Source organism: Jaculus jaculus, chromosome 3 (genome assembly GCF_020740685.1).
Source record: "Jaculus jaculus isolate mJacJac1 chromosome 3, mJacJac1.mat.Y.cur, whole genome shotgun sequence".
Classification (NCBI taxonomy): Eukaryota; Metazoa; Chordata; class Mammalia; order Rodentia; family Dipodidae; genus Jaculus; species Jaculus jaculus.
This window is the reverse complement of record NC_059104.1, coordinates 64,712,919-64,728,938: the sequence shown is the minus strand read 5'-3', so window position 1 is coordinate 64,728,938 and position 16,020 is coordinate 64,712,919. Positions and strand designations below refer to the sequence as shown.

The 16,020-nt window shown below is 42.5% G+C and overlaps 1 protein-coding gene and 1 non-coding gene across 2 annotated transcripts in view; both read right to left on the bottom strand.

Annotated features, from left to right (window-relative positions):
• Positions 1-16,020, bottom strand: part of Gpalpp1 (GPALPP motifs containing 1) — a 44,751-nt gene that overhangs the window by 23,297 nt on the left and 5,434 nt on the right. The window contains exons 2-4 of the mRNA XM_045146507.1: positions 8,719-8,848; positions 5,674-5,775; positions 3,117-3,222 (exon numbers count right to left, since the gene is read on the bottom strand). Of these exons, the coding sequence (XP_045002442.1) occupies positions 3,117-3,222; positions 5,674-5,775; positions 8,719-8,848 (338 nt within the window). The remainder of the gene's footprint in view (positions 1-3,116; positions 3,223-5,673; positions 5,776-8,718; positions 8,849-16,020) is intronic.
• LOC123459928 lies at positions 7,519-7,653 on the bottom strand. The gene has a single exon (XR_006636663.1). It is a non-coding gene; the product is annotated as a small nucleolar RNA SNORA70 (small nucleolar RNA).

The window sequence follows — 16,020 nt, the reverse complement described above, 5'->3', positions numbered from 1 at the left end:
TAACTTTGCAGGATAAAGTAGCCTTGGTTGACAGTTGTTATCTTTCAGAACTTGGAATATATCACTCCAAGCCCTTCTGGCTTTAAAAGTTTGTGTTGAATAATCTGCTGTAATCCTGATGGGCTTGCTTTTGTAGGTAACTTGATTTTTCTCTCTAACTGCTTTCAATATTTTTTCTTTGGTGTGTGTGTTTGGAAGTTTGATTATAATATGGTGAGGAGAGGTTCTTTCTGGGTTTTGTCTGGCTGGGGTTCTAAAGGCTTCCTGTATCTGCATTGGCACCTCTTTCCCAATTTGGGGGAAATTTTCTTCTATGATTTTGTTGAAGACGCCTACTATGCCTCTGGAGTGGAGTTCTTCTCCTTCTACTATACCCTGGATTCTTATATTGGATCTTTTCATAGTGTCCCGAATATCTTGAAATTCCCACTCATACTTTTCTATAAGTTTGTCTTTCTCTTTGTTGGACTGCATTAGGTCTGCCACTGGTGTTCTAGCTTAGATATTCTGTCCTCTCCCTCATCCATCCTACTGGTGAGATTTTCTACAGAGTTTTTTATTTCATTAACTGTGTTCTTCATTGCTAGTAATTCTGACTGGTTTTTCTTTATTATTTCTATTTCCTTATTTATGTCTTGTATTGCCTTCTTTATTTCATGAAATTGGTGTCCTGCATCTTCTTTGATTCCTTTGATTTCCTCTTTAAGTTCCTCTTTGACTCCTTTGATTTGTTCTCTGACTTCTTTGAACATATTTACAATCATTCTTTTGAACTCTTTCTCAGGCATTTCCTCTAACTCTTTCTCACTGGAGGACATTTCTGATGCATTAATACTTTTAGGTGGGTTTATATCGTCTTGCTTTTTAGTGTTTCTTGTGTTATAATGTATATATTTTTGCATCTTGGATTAAGTTAATGCTTGGATTTTCTAGCTAGCTGTGTATTCTTAGCTGTATCAATTGATTTGATGTAATATATTTTCAGGGTAGGACCTTAAGGTGTTAGGTGTGGCTCTTAAGACTCTCAGAGTATCTACAAAGATGTTCTTAGGGGTTGAGTTTCCCTGCTATAGGAGTATTCAAGCAGGCTGAGTGGAATAAAATACAGGTAGATTCTAAAATTTAACTAAACACTGTACACATTCAATCAAAAACAGCCCCAAGTATGTATGGAAGAGTAGTTATTATAACGACCAGATCCTCTATCAACAAAGAGGTTAAGATTTCTGGTCTGTTGAGGGATCCAAGTCAGCTTGCGACCAAGTGAGACCCTTCCCTGGTGCAATCCCCGTTACCTTGGATGAGTTTGGTCTCAGTCAAGTTGCTACCTGGGTCGTCGGGCTGCTGTTCTGATTTCTGGAGCTGGGCACTTGCTTTTCCTGCGGGGCACACCGAGCCTGGCAAGTGTGGCCCTGCAGATCAGCACCCCTGCTGCTGGAAATGCTGCTGCTCAGGCTGCCCCTGCTGGGTACTGCTGCTGAAGGTGTTGCTGGTGGACCCACCGCTGCTGCTGCCTCTGCTGCTGCTGTAGCTGCCACTGCTGGAGCCACCACTGCTGCTGAAGCTGCTGCTGCTGTGTCCACTGCCACTGCTCCCCCTGAACCTGCTGCTGCCAAGTCTGGCGCTGTTGCTGGTGGGGCCGCTGTTACTGGTGCTGGAGCTGCTGATGTTGCTACCGAACTCTGCTCCTGCTTGGGTCCCGCTGTTGGCATGGCCGGGTGCCAGGCCGCTGCTCTGTTCGTCGGAGCTGGGCTCAGGCAGTGGGGGAGGGGAGGGAGCCGCGGCTACTCTGGTTCTCTCGCTGCTCCATGTGTGCTTCTACCTCGTGGTCTGCTCCTCCACTGCTTGCTGCCGCTCTCCCCTCACATTTCCCGAGTTGCAGAGAGCGCGGTGTGAGGGGAAGCGCCCGCACCTGGCTTTTTCTGCAGCTCGAGCCGAGTCTGGTGGCTTTCTGGTGCGCCGCGGCCGGGACGGTTGGCCGAGCTGCCGGAGCCACTTTTCCCGCCTGTGTGGGCTCTGGACGCTCTGGAACTCTTCTACTTCTCCGCTGCCGCTTCAATTTCCTATACACCTCACTTTTTAGTAAAAGTGTGTATTTTGCTGAGTTTTTTTGGTCTTTTTTCCCACCTAAGCTGCTTTGGCGTGGTACCTACGCTGCCATCTTAACCGGAAGTCCCGTGTATGCATATATATATACATACACACACACACACATATACACACACACACACACACACATATATAAAGAGCGTGTGAGAGAGAATGGGCATGCAAGGGTCTTCAGTCACTGTGAATGAACTCCAGATGCATGCACCACTCACTTTGTGTTTCTTGCTTATGTGGGTCCTGGGGCATAAAACCTGGGTCCTTTGGCTTTGCAAGCAAATGTCTTAACCACTAAACAATCTTTCCAGCCCTCATATTTGGGATTTTGACATTATTTGATCTATCATTTCATAAAGATCACTTACCCACCAATGCATCTATGATACACATAAAAAAGTTTTGGGAGGGAGTTAATTTCAAGGCACAAGCCACTACTATTAGAAAGCTCCTCAGAGTTATTGGCAGGTAATTGTTGTGGGGGAGGGGAGAGGTATTTTGCAGCACTGTGGCCGCAAGCTCTGGTAAATAATCTCCCACTCACGCTCATGCAGGAAACCCTCATTAATTTCAACGAGTCTCACATATGCACAAGGGGGAAAAGACACAGAAACAGAAGAGGGCCTAGCTGGGACAAAGAAAGGGTTTAGTGGAAGGGAGGTAAGTTGGGGGACAAGAGAAGGTAATGATCAAACTACATTATATACATGTATAAAAATGTCAAAAATAAAATAAAAAACATAAAAGCTCCTTAGTTTTCTCTCCTTCAGGTCAAAAGACAATGATCCCCTAAGCTTTTCGTAACACTTTAAAGCCATTATTCAAGGATAAGGAGTGCGAAATGCTCACACCTGTAAGAGAGCTTGAGGACAGTTCTTTACTTCCTCCACCTGTGCTCTAATCTCACGTTATGCAGAAAGGACACACTGTTGTATTTCATGAGTCATATGATTATAGTCAGCACTAACATTCTGGGTTTAAGATCACATTCAGTAAATGAAAAACTTACAAACCTCAGAGTTGAAATGTGATGACAGTCGTCCTGGGTTCTCTCTGCCTTTGTCATTTTTCTGTGTAGATTTAATGAAACCAGGTGGTAATGCAGGACCTATTATAGGCCTGAAAAATAAAATGCACCTTTATCATTCTCCTTGACTTTAAAAATCTGTTTTCAGAATAAAAGCTCACAAGAATAAAGTCAGATAGTAACAAATGTTGAGAATCAGAATTTAACTATCAATGTTTTTCTACTATATGTCTTCTACAAACTTAATTTTTCCATTTTAATTTTCTATTTTTTAGTCAGTTACATACGAAACCAAGAACTTTCTATCTTTTTGACACTGATTTATGAAGATCTTTTTCTGTTTTGTCTCTTAGCTGGCCTACTTTGAGCATTATAATCAGTCACGACTACTTAAATAGAAAACGCATCCTTCTAAGGGCATATGTAGCAGGCACATAGGCAGAGTTCAAAACTCGTTGGTTACAAGCAAATCTATATACTAGCCTTGCTAATAATCCAATAATGATGTGGAAACGTAAAGAATCATCTAGCTCACTGAGGCCCATGATGGAAAGAGACGTGCTGTTTAATTACATTTCAGTTACTACATCTCTTTGTTTCCCTTAAACAACCCTTGTCAATATAAGCCACTATGCATTTTGCAACATCAATAGAAAGGTCAACATACCCAGTAAGTGGTTGGGCAGTTTAAGCCCTGGACTCTGATGTCAAAGTTCATGTTCTTGTACATTCTTGGGATTGGGGCTTGAGGGGGGAGTGTGTGTGTGCGTTGCCAGAGGACAACCTTAGGTGTTGTACCTCAAGCATTGGTTTTTTTTTCTTGAGACAGGGTTTCTCAGTGGACTAGATCTTGCCAATTGGATGCTAAATGGGCTGGCAAGCAAGCCCCAGGGACACTCCCCTCTCTACCTCCAATCTCGGGAATCAAGCTCAGGTCCTCTGAGCCATCTTCCTAGTGCTTCCTGTCCTTTTGAACTGCACCACTGCTGATTGTCACAGGGCTGTCTTCAGTGCAAAAGACAGAAATGCCTGAATACTGAGCCTTACTTTATTGAGGGAAAAATAAAAGTATTTTCCTTTCATACTTTCAGGTGGTCCACTGTTACTTTTGCACCAACTTTTCACCATAGCTGTCTCTAGCCAGTACTACAATGCAGATGGCACTGAAGCCCTTGGCTTGGTTCCTGGTGGCAGTGTGTGGGTTTGGAGCCTCGTGGTCAGGCTTCTTGGCAGTCAAAGCTGGTCACACTGTCTGGGTTCTGATCAGGACCCCTTAATAATTTCTAGTTTAGGTTCATGTATATGAAAGAAGGAGAAGTTTGGCACTGTTAGAAAGACCCAACTAGCTGTCATTTATAAGCTCAAAGGAAGAATAGTTCAGGTGGTTTTTTTTTTTTTCCTGAATAGAATTCTTACAAGAGGTATATATAAATTTATAGCTCAATATGATGGCCTTGAGTTTTGTGCAGATAAAATTCATGGCATATAAAAATCATAAGAAAAAAATTATAAGACATGGGAAATCTATTCATGGCATGACACTATGGTTTTATTAGAGGTTTTTGAATCCAATGTATGTTACAATTTATCTCACACATTGCCAACAATATAATTTTCAAGCAAGAAAACGATTCTAGATCTAAAGGTTGAGTATTCCTCATCCAAAATGCTCAGGTCCAGGAGTATTTAAAATGCCAGGTTTTGGAATATTTACATATGCATAATATGATACCTTGGGGAAGGTGGCAAAGTGTAAACATGAAATTCATTTTTCATACTCATGCACATAACCTCAAGGCATTTTCACACGGTAACTAGGATAATTTTGTGCATGACACAGGTTTATGTATACTGAGCCAGCACACTTTGATATCCTGTTGATGGAACTCAAAAGTTTTAAGAGTTTGGAACCTTTTGGATTTCAGATGTTCAGGTTAGGGATGCTCCACCTGCAGTGTGTTTTCTTGGAAGCAATCTTGTATCTCAGAGGTCAGCAACTTTTTTATATCATAAATTTTAGGTTTTGAAAGTCACATTTGTGTTCCTGCAAAATATTCCTGTTTATTTCTGTAACTACTCTTTAAAAAATGTAAAAATGATGTTAGTTTGTGGACTACTCAAAAATGATAGTAGGTTGGTTGACCTGTATCTAAAAGGAGTTGAATTACATGGACCTTAGGACTTGGCAGGTATATTCTTATTTTTTTTTTAATATTTATTTATTTATTTGAGAGAGGGAAAGAGGCAGAGAGAGAGAGAGAGAGAGAGAGAGAGAGAGAGAGAGAGAGAGAGAATGGGCACACTAGGGCTTCCAGCCACTGCAAACGAACTACCCCCCTGGTGCATCTGGCCAACGTGGGTCCTGGGGAATCAAACCTGGGTCCTTTGGCTTTGTAGGGAAGCACCTTAACTTGGCAGGTATATTCTAAGTGAACACTGTTTTATACATAAAAAGCGACAGCCATCTCGTCTACTTGCTTTGGCACCCTAGTACATAACACCGTGCATTTTAAAGGATTGGCTGAGATATTCCACATTATCACCTTGGAGGAGAATCATCCTGCTTTTTAAATCCAGGAGGAAGGGCTGGCCCAAAAAACCCATCATCATCATCGTCATCACTCTCTTTATTTCTTCTTTGCTTCCTGAAAAGATAATAGCATAGCTTTATTCATATGTTGACATCACAAAAGAAAAAGAAACTGTCACTTTTAAAGGAAAGACTAACTTTAAGTAGATTATATAAACAGCAAAACAAGAAATTGATCTAGCTGGGTGCATGCTTTTAATCCCAGCACTCAAGAGGCAGAGGTAGAAAGATCACCACAAGATTGAGGCCACCCTGGGACTACACAGTGCATTCCAGGAAAGCCTGGACTACAGTGAGACACTAACTCAAAAAAACTTAAAAAGGCAATTGATCTCACCAAAATAAAAATGGACTCTATACTTCTTTTGGGTGTGTGCATATGTGTGTGGTGTGTACACGCATATTTGTATGTGTGTGGGTGCATGTTTGTGTGGGTGTGCATGCATGTGTGTGTGTGTAGGTCAGGGGTTGATGTCAAGTGTCTTGGTCTTCCTCTTTATTTTACTGAGACACAGTTTCTCACTTAAATCCAGAGCTCATTGAGTTGGCTAATCCAGACAGCCAGCTTGCCCTAGGAATCTGTGGTCTGCCTCCTAAGTGCTGGCATTACAAGCCCACCCAGAATTTCCTCAATGCACAGCAAGCACTTTATCCACTGAGCAATCTTGCCAGTCCTTGGTTACTGTTTTTTTTTTTTTTTTTTTTTTGGTTGTTCATTTATTTGAGAGTGACAGAGAGAAAGAGGCAGATAGAGAGAGAGAGAATGGGCATGCCAGGGCCTCCAGCCACTGCAAATAGATGCATGTGCCCGCCCTTGTGCATCTGGCTAACATGGGTCCTGGGGAATCGAGCCTTGAACCAGGGTCCTTAGGCTTCACAAGCAAGTGCTTAACCACTAAGCAATCTCTAGCCTGGTTACTGTTTTTTGTTTTGTTTTCAAGGTAGGGTCTCATTCTAACCCAGGCTGACCTAGAACTCACTCTGTAGTCCCAGGTTGGCCTTGAACTCACAGCAATCTTCCCACCTCTGCCTCCCGAGTGCTAGGATTAAAGGTGTGCACTCCCATGCATGGCTTGGTTACTTTTTTATAGTAGTAATATACCAGTATTCTGTACTTTGTAGTATTCAAGATTCCTTTAAATAAACCTTGAATAATATTCTCAAGATGGTTCTCAGTGAAATGTACAAGTCTAGCTCTTATTCTCATTAAGGAAGGGCTGTAAGTTGCTTTTTCTGCTTCCTAAGTTTTTAAAAAGCATCTCAAAGCCTGTTGTTCCATAATAAATACTCAACTTACCTACATGACCTTGTGGTGGGTAAGGTTAGATTAAAAGGAAATCATTCATTTATTTCAACAGAACTTTTTTTTTTTTTTTTTTTGGATTGTGAGATTTATTGAGTGAGCGTGGTTGGTCAGGCATGAGCAGTGGAAGCTCTTATGAGTGCAGCGCCCGCCACTTGTCCAGGGGACCATGACTGGGGAAGTATGTGACCACACAGCCATCAGGCATGAGCCTCTTCTTGGCTACCATGTCTTCAAAGTCACCGCACTGAACTTGGTGAAGCCCCACTTCTTTGACATACAGATCTTCTGGTGGCCAGGAAACCTGAATTTGACTCTGTGCAGTGCCTCAATCACATGCTCTTTATTTTGCAGCTTGGTGCAGATGGACATGATAAGCTGACCAGTATGAACCCTGGCCACTATGCCCTGAGGCTTCCCAAAAGCACCCTGCATACCTGCCTGGAGCCTAGATTGGAAACAGCATGAGATCAGAAATATGGACATCCACCAGAAATCAGTCTCCAAGGTCACTTAGGGCCACTTGTACAAGCAATAGATTATATACACTCCCAAGGAGGCTGTTGTCAGCAGATATTGCACACCAGGAAGCCATGAGGGAAGGAACCCAGCAGGCTTATTTGGCTGCAGTTGTATATCAATTTAAAAAAAGAAATTCCATGATTTTCTTAGAATATTTGTTCATTTCAATAAAACATTAAGAAAAAAAACCTTTTTCATTTTTTTGCATTTGTATGTGTGTGTGGTATGAATGTATATAGATAGGTATACATGGTAGGTGTGTGCACAAGGAAGCCAGAGGTCAAAGTCAGGTGTCTTTCCCAGTCACTTGCTACCTTATTTTGAGATAAGGTCTCTGACTGAACTTGGAGCTCACTGATTAAGGGATACAAGCTGGCCAGACAACCTGGGGATCCTTTTGTCTCCATCTCCTCAGTGCTGGGTTTATAGGAGCACACCACCACACCCAACATTTTACATGGGTGCTGGGGGTCTGAACTCAGATTCTCATGGTTACGCAGCAAGGGTCATTACCCTCCGAGCTATCTCCTCAGCCTGAAGAAAACCTTTTATATTTAATTTTTTTGTTTGTTTGCTTTACAACATTAGAGTCTCGCTCTAGCCCAAACTAACCTGGAATTCACAATGTAGTCTCAGGCTAGCTCACAGCTATTTTCCTATGTCGGTGTCCCAAGTACTGGGATTAAAGGTGTGCACCACCATGCCCAACAGAGAGAGACAATGGGAGCACCAGTGCCTCTAACCACTGCAAACCAACTCCAGATGTATGTGCACCTTGTGCATCTGGTTTTATGTGGGTACTCAGAAATTGAACTCAGGTCCTTAGGCTTTTCAGGCAAGTGTTTTGACCACTGAACCATCTCTCCAGCTCTATGGTTGAATTTTACTAGGCTGGTGATATATATTTAGATCACTTGCCAAATGTGCTTGAGGCCCTAGGTTTGCTTGTAAGAGCCATAAAATTAATTAACTAGTTAATTAACTTTTAAAAAATGGAATTATAGGTATCTCTACAGCTACAAACTACTAGAATAGGCTTCTCTATAGAGGATACAGTTTATGATAAGATGCCATAAAAAACGACTCTTCCCTGTAATGCGTAAATCCAAATGTAACACGTTCCCAGCACGAGTTGCAGCCAGGTGAATGAAAGGTTGAAGCCTGAAGACTTACCTTGCAGTTGGACCAGTGTCATCCTCAGATTCTTGACTCCCTTCTCCAGACAAAGAACTACTGTCTTCGTCGCTGTCTGATGAATCAGAACTACTGCTTTTATAGTTAGGGGGCAGAGCTGGCCCTGCAACTGGAAGAGATTGGTTGTATGAATCATAACTAGCCACACCGATGTCACTGAGCCTCTTAGCAAACGGTTTTTAAATTTTACTTTCTGAAATTCAAAGCATTGACAGCCTATCATTTTCTAGGGACTTTTCATTTCACTCGTCCCTACTTAGTGTAGAGTAGCTTTTCTAACCCCAGGAAGGCGGGCATCATGTCGTATACCATTGCTTTTTAAGCCTTGGGGAGTCTTTGGATTCTTTCTTTGATAACATGAAGTTTTTGCATTGGCTGGTATGCTTGCCAAAACTGATTTACATGGTTTTTCCCCATATAGGTAGCATAAGATAGATGATGTTTACATCTAACCAAACAACAAACTGGCCACTCTTTATTGTATCAAAGACCAAAATGATTCACTCTGGTTTCTAAGAACTACTTTTTCTTTTGACTTTACTAGCATCACCATATTTCTGAGTTTTTCTTTTTGGCTGAATTTTGAGGAAGAAACAAAATCAGTCACTCTAAGTTTTATTCTTGCTAGCAGAGATAAAGACAAGGCAATGAGACAGCACTGTGATGGGGACTAGGGAGAAGAGAAGGGGCTTCACTACAACACAAATAACTCAAATGACTGCAGTGTCTTTTTTTTTTTTTTTTAAATTTTCCAGGTAGGGTCTTGCTCAAGCCCAGGCTAACATGGGATTTACTACATAATCTCAGGGTAGCCTTGAACTCATGGCAATCCATCTACCTCAGCTTCCCAAGTGCTGGGATTAAAGGTGTGTGCCACTATGCCTGGCATTTTTTTTTTAATTTAATTAATTAATTAATTTGACATAGAAAGAGGGAGGAAGAGAGGGAGGGAGGGAGGAGGAGAGGGAGAGAGAGAGAGAGAATGAATGAGAATGGGTGCTCCAGGGCCTCTAGCCACTGCAAATGAACTCCAGACACATGTGCCCCCTTGTGCATCTGGCTAATGTAGGTCCTGGGGAATTGAACCTGGGTCCTTTGGCCTTGCAAGCAAATACCTTAAATGCTAAGCCATCCTTACAGCCCCCCCCCTTTTTTTGAGGTAGGGTCTCACTTTCTCACTCTAGCCCAGGCTGACCTGGAACTATGCAATCTCAGGCTGGCCTAGAACTCACAGTAATCCTATCTCTGCCTCCCAAGTGCTGGGATTATAGGCATGTGCTACCATGCCTGGATTGCATACTGTCAATGAATGATGCCACGTAGATATAATTGTCTATGTTAATCCTTAGTAATTATGGTGGTTCAAATTAGATGTCCTCCATAAGCTCACATATTTTGAATGTTTGGTTCTCAGCGGATGGCAATTTGGAAGGTGGAGCCTTGCTGGAGGAAGTGTATTGCAGGGGGCGACCCTTGAAGTTTATTAACTAGCTTGCGGGTGTGAGTTGGTTCACTCTCCTGCTGCTGTTTTCTACCGGCTGTGGCAGAGGTGACATCCAGCTTCTGCTCATGCCACCCTTTCCCCTGCCATCATGGAGCTTCCCCTCAAGACTGCAAGCCAAAACAAACCCTTTCTTCCCATGTGCTGCTTTTGGTTGGGTGATTTGTGCCAGCAATGAGAAGGTAACTACAATAGCCATGATACCAAAAATCTACTGTCCAGTTCTGAACTGGATGTTTCTGAGACTCGCTGAGATTAAAATTGAGAGAGAAGAAGAAAGCAAAGAGAAGGGAAGCATGATGCCAAGCATGGTGGTGCACACCTGTAACCCCAAAACTCTGGAGGTGGAGACAGGAATATCAGGAATTCAAGGTCATCCTCGGCTACACAGAGAGTTCAAGGCCAATTCTGGTTACATGAGATCACGTCTTAAAACATACAAGCAAAAAAAAAAAAACCAAAAAACCAGAACAACAAAGATTCCTGGGCCATTTTCTCAGATATGGTTATTCAAGTGATCTGGAGTAGGACCTAAAAATTTAATTCTTCTAGGAGTATTTTCAGTATGCCATTTATCCATAGTAACAAACTTAAAAATAAAGTGATGACACATTTTGAGTTCTTGTGTGCTATTTAAAGAGATTCACAGAGGTGAGGGAGACAGACAACTAAGTCAATAAAATGTTTGCCTTTGTAAATATGAGGACATAAGTCCCATGTAAAAATGCCAGGCTTGGTGGCATGCACCTGTACTCCCAGGAAAGGAGAGACTGGTGAATCCCCAGGACTCAACAACCAGCCTGTCTAGCCCAATTAGTAATCTACAGGCCAATGAGAGATCCTGTCTCAAAAAAAGTGAGAGTATAGGAAGAGGACTGAGATTGTTGTGGTGGTTTGAATAGATGGCCCCCAATATATTCAGTGTTGTTTTTGTTTTTAGTTTGTATAGTTTGTAGTTTGCATCTGCAGCCACCTGGTTGGGGGTAGTGTCACTGGGTGGATCTTAAGATGTGGTGGTGGGTTTCAGATTTTTTTTTTGGTTTTTCGAGGTAGGATTTCACTTTAGCTCAGGCTGACCTGAAATTCACTATATAGTCTCAGGGTGGCCTTGAACTCAAGGTAATCCTCCTACTTCTACCTCCCAAGTGCTGGGATTAAAGGCCTGAGTCATCACGCCAAGCATGGGTTTAAAATTTCAATCTAAAGATACGCAAAGTGTGCCTAGCTGGAGTTCCTGAAGTGTGCCATGCTGTGTGGCTTTTGGCTGGTGCTTCCTCTCCCTCTGCTTGGTTCTGGGAAATTAGGCCAGATTCTTGTGCCATTATGGAACTTTATGGATCTGTAAGCTTCAATAAATCCCTTCCTCCATAACTGTACCTGGCCTGGAAGGTTATCTCAGCGAACCTGAAGCTGTCTGCTACAACTGTCTTCTGGTTGTCCCACATATGTGCACACTCATGCATAAGCACACACACATATGCAGACACACACACACACACACACACACACACACACACACACAGAGATTTACTTTCAATAATTTATTTAATTCTGACAACTCTACTAGGCAGTGTTCTCATTTTCTCTTTTACTGAGAAGGAAACCATGATACAGAAAGGTTAAGTGACTTCCCAAGTCAACACAACTAAACAGCAGATCTGGGATATAAGTCCAGGAGTCTAATTCAAGTCTATATCCTAGACTTAATTACTAGCCAACCTTCAGCAGAGTCAACATTCATCTATCCATCCCACAAACTTTTTTGTCATTTTTAGAGAGAGTGAGTGAGAGAAAGAGAGAATAGCAAAGACAGAGAGAATTGGTGTGCCAAGGCCTCAGCCACTGCAATTGAACTACAGACACTTGCGCCACCTAGTGGGCATGTGCAAACTTGTGCGTGCCTCCCCTTTGTGCATCTGGCTTACATGGGATTTGGAGATTTGAACATGAGTCCTTAGGCTTCACAGGCAAGTCTCAATTGCAAAATCATCTCTCCAGTCCCACCCCACAAACTCTTAACGAGTAAATACTTCAAAGAAACACACATGAAAAGGAAGAAGCCCAGTTCAGACCAAGCGCTGCTACAAAACTAGGATCAGTATGTGGGAAGGAGAGCATTTTGAAAGACAGTGGTTAGGCAAGTCCCTGACAAGACATTTGGATGGACTTAAATGAGATGACAGTGGCTATGCAATAATTCAAAAGAATGCTCTACATAGAGAAAAATCTTATGTGGAGAACAAGGGTTTGAAGGATAAAACAGCAGTGTGGCTATAGCAAAGTAAACAAAATAACAAGATAAAGTTGAATGACATAAAGGTGTCAGAATGCTGGCATTAGAGTCATATTTTCTGTCTCTGAATCCCAACTTTGCCATTTACTAGCTAAGTGACTTGCCTAAGTTACTCAGCCTTCCGGGGTTAACATTATTGCTTGTAAGATGAGGCTACAATACTTTCAACCTAACAGCACAGATTATATCACTTTATACAGGCACGGCACCCAGCACAGTATATGGTATGCAGAAAATGCTTAGCAAAAGCTAGAGAAAAGAGTTTGGATTTCATGTGAACAGGCAGACATTGGGAAGTTTTAAGTCAGGAGATACATGACCTGAATTACTTTAACAAAACAGAACTATATGTGTCTAGTAGGGGGTATGAACTAGAAAACTGATAACTGGTTTGTTTCACAATATGCTTTGAAGAAAAGACAAAAAAAAGCAAGAAGATTTGCTAATGGGTGAGGGGGACACAAACAAGGAACCAGGGATGACTTAGTTTTCAGCCTGACTCGCTTGCTAGGTGGATAAAATGCTTGTCTTCAATGCACAGGAAACCCCTAGACTTCCTGGAGCAGCATGGAAGAGCTTGGAAGGTCAAAGTGCTTGTTTTTTTTTTTTTTTAAATTATTTATTTATTTACGTATTTTTTTGAGGTAGGGTCTCACTCTAGCCCAGCCTGACCTGGAATTCACTCTGTAGTCTCAGGCTGGCCTCAAACTCATAGCAATGCTCCTACCTGCCTCCCAAGTGGCGGGATTAAAGGCATGTGCCACCAGGCCCAGCTAAGTGCTTGGTTTCTAAAATTTAGTATGGCCAGGGAATGCTTCCTAGGACAAAGTTAGTTGAGTAAAGGTGTGGGGATTAAATGAAAAGTGGTCTAGGAATAAAGAGTAGTAGCTAGTGGGAGGGAGGAATTTCCTTAAATGATAACAAAGATTTGATTATTTTGCCTAACTGCCAAGATTCAGAGTAAAATGAAGGAACAGCTTTAGAAGACTTAGTACAGTACTCCTCTCTCATTTGCTGCCAAAGCAGACCTATAAAAAGATTCAGGAATGCTTTTAGTTATGGTGAAAGAAATGGAAATTTCTTATGACAGCATCTACTTTTGTGTTATTTTGATACAGGCTCTCACAGTGCAGACTGGCCTGAACTCACTCATCAGCCAAAGCTGGCCTTATTTTCCTGATCCTTCTACTTCTATCGGCCAAGCGCTCGGGCTGCAGGTGTGCCAGCCACTGCTCTCAGCTGTGCCGTCACTGTTTTCAACGACACAGAGGAAACTACACAGTTTAAGAAAGAAATGCTTGATTTTCTTAAAACAAAAACTAAAACCCAGAACCAAATTTTGAGGTGGAGTTTTTTTAAATAATAATAATAATAAAGAACAAGGAGAAAAAAAGGTTTTCATTTTTAGTTTTTTCTTTTTTAATTTTATTTTTATTTATTTGAGGGGTGGGAGGCAGATAGAGAATGGGAACTCCAGGCCTCTAGCCACTACAAATGAACTCCAAATGCATGTACCAGATGCACGTGGTGGTTTGATTCAGATGTCCCCTATAAACTTAGGTGTTCTGAATGCTAGGTTCCCAGCTGATGGAGATTTGGGAACTAATGCCTCCTGGAGGAAGTGTACTGTTGGGGGCAAGCTTATGGGTATTATAGCCAGTGTCCTCTTGCCAGTGTTTGGCACACCCTCCTGTTCCTGTTAGCTGCCTGATGCTGGCCAGGAGGTGGTGTCCACCCTCTGCTCATGCCACTGTTTTCCTCTGCTATCCTGGAGCTTCCCCCTTGAGCCAGTAAGCCAAAATAAACCTCTTTTTTCCCCCACAAGCTGCTCTTGGTTGGGTGATTTCTACCAGCAATGTGAACCTGACTGCAACAGCCACCTTGTGCATCTGGCTTACATGGGTTCTGGAGAATCAAACCTAGGTCCTTTTGCTTTGCAGGCAAATGCCTTAACTACTAAGCCATCTCTCCAGCACTAGTTTTGTGTTATTTTTTAATGCAAAACTAAACTGGTTTGTATTTTCCTTTTAAAGATATTTTATTTGTTTTAAAGACAGAATGAGACAGATGGAGAGAGAGAGAGAAACAAATGGGTGTGCCAGGGCCTCTAGCCACTGCAAACAAGTTCCAGATACATGTGCCACTTTGTGTATCTGGCTTACTTGGGTAATGAGGAATCAAACCTGGGTCTTTAAACTTTGCAGGCAAATGCCTTAAGCACTAAGCCATCTCTCTAGCCTCTGTATTTTCTTTTATAAACTTTTTTATTACCAACTTCCATAAATATAAAAATATTCCATGATCATAACCCCCTCCCACCACCTTCCTTTTTCCCCCTCCTAACACCCCCTCCAATGAATTCCTCCTTCTGTCCAACTACTCTCTCTTCTATTTTTTTTTGTTTATTTTTATTTATTTATTTATTTATTTGAGAGCACCAGGCAGAGAAAGAGGCAGAGAGAAAGAATGGGCGCGCCAGGGCCTCCTGCCACTGTAAACGAACTCCAGATGCATGTGCCACCTTTGTGCATCTGGCTTATGTGGGTTCTGGGGAATCGAGCCTCGAACTGGGGTCCTTAGGCCTCATGGGCAATGCTTAACCACTAATCCATCTCTCCAGCGCTCTCTCTTTTATTTTGATGTGATTTTTTCCCCCTCCCACTATACAGGCCTTGTGTAGCATCAGCCACCCTGAGGTCATGACTATCAAGGTCACTTTGTATTTGGACAGATTGTAAAGACTCTTTCTATTCCTGTGGCTTTTGTATTTTTTTCTGCCACCTCTTAGAAAAAGGTTTTAAAAATCCATTGTTGCTGGCCAGATATGGTTGGTGCATGCCTTTAATCCCAGCACTTGGGAAGCAGGGTAAGAAGAGATAGCTGTTGAGTTTGAGGCCAGCCTGGAGTTACAGAGTTCCAGGTTAGCTTCTGCTAGGGTGAGATCCTACCTTGAAAAAACAAAACAAGCTGGGTGTGGTGGCACATGCCTTTAATCCCAACACTTGGGAGGCAGAGGTAGAAGTATCACCATGAGTTCTTGACCACTCTGAGACTACACAGTTGGTTCCATGTCAGCCTAGGCCAGAGTGAGACCCTACCTTGGAGTAGGGGGAGAAAGAAAAAACAAAACAAACAACAACAACAAAATCCAGGGATGAAGAGATAGTTCAGTGGTTAAGGTGCTTGCCTGCAAAGCCTACGGACCCCAGTGCCCATGTAAGTCCTGATGCACTAAGTGGCACACGCGTCTGGAATTCACTTGCAGTGGCAGGAAGCCCTGGTGCACCCAAACTTACTCGCTCTGTGTCTGCCTCTTTCTCTCTCTTAAACAAACAAATAATCCACAGTTGCTAGTGGGAGGCAGCGAAGTGAGGATCGGTGGGCAGTGCACCAGGAGCCTGTCATCTTCAGCGTTGTCAGTGTATGGAGGGAGGTTACTCTGCACATCTGGTAGCTCAAGCACAGTCTCACACAGGTCACACTTGCA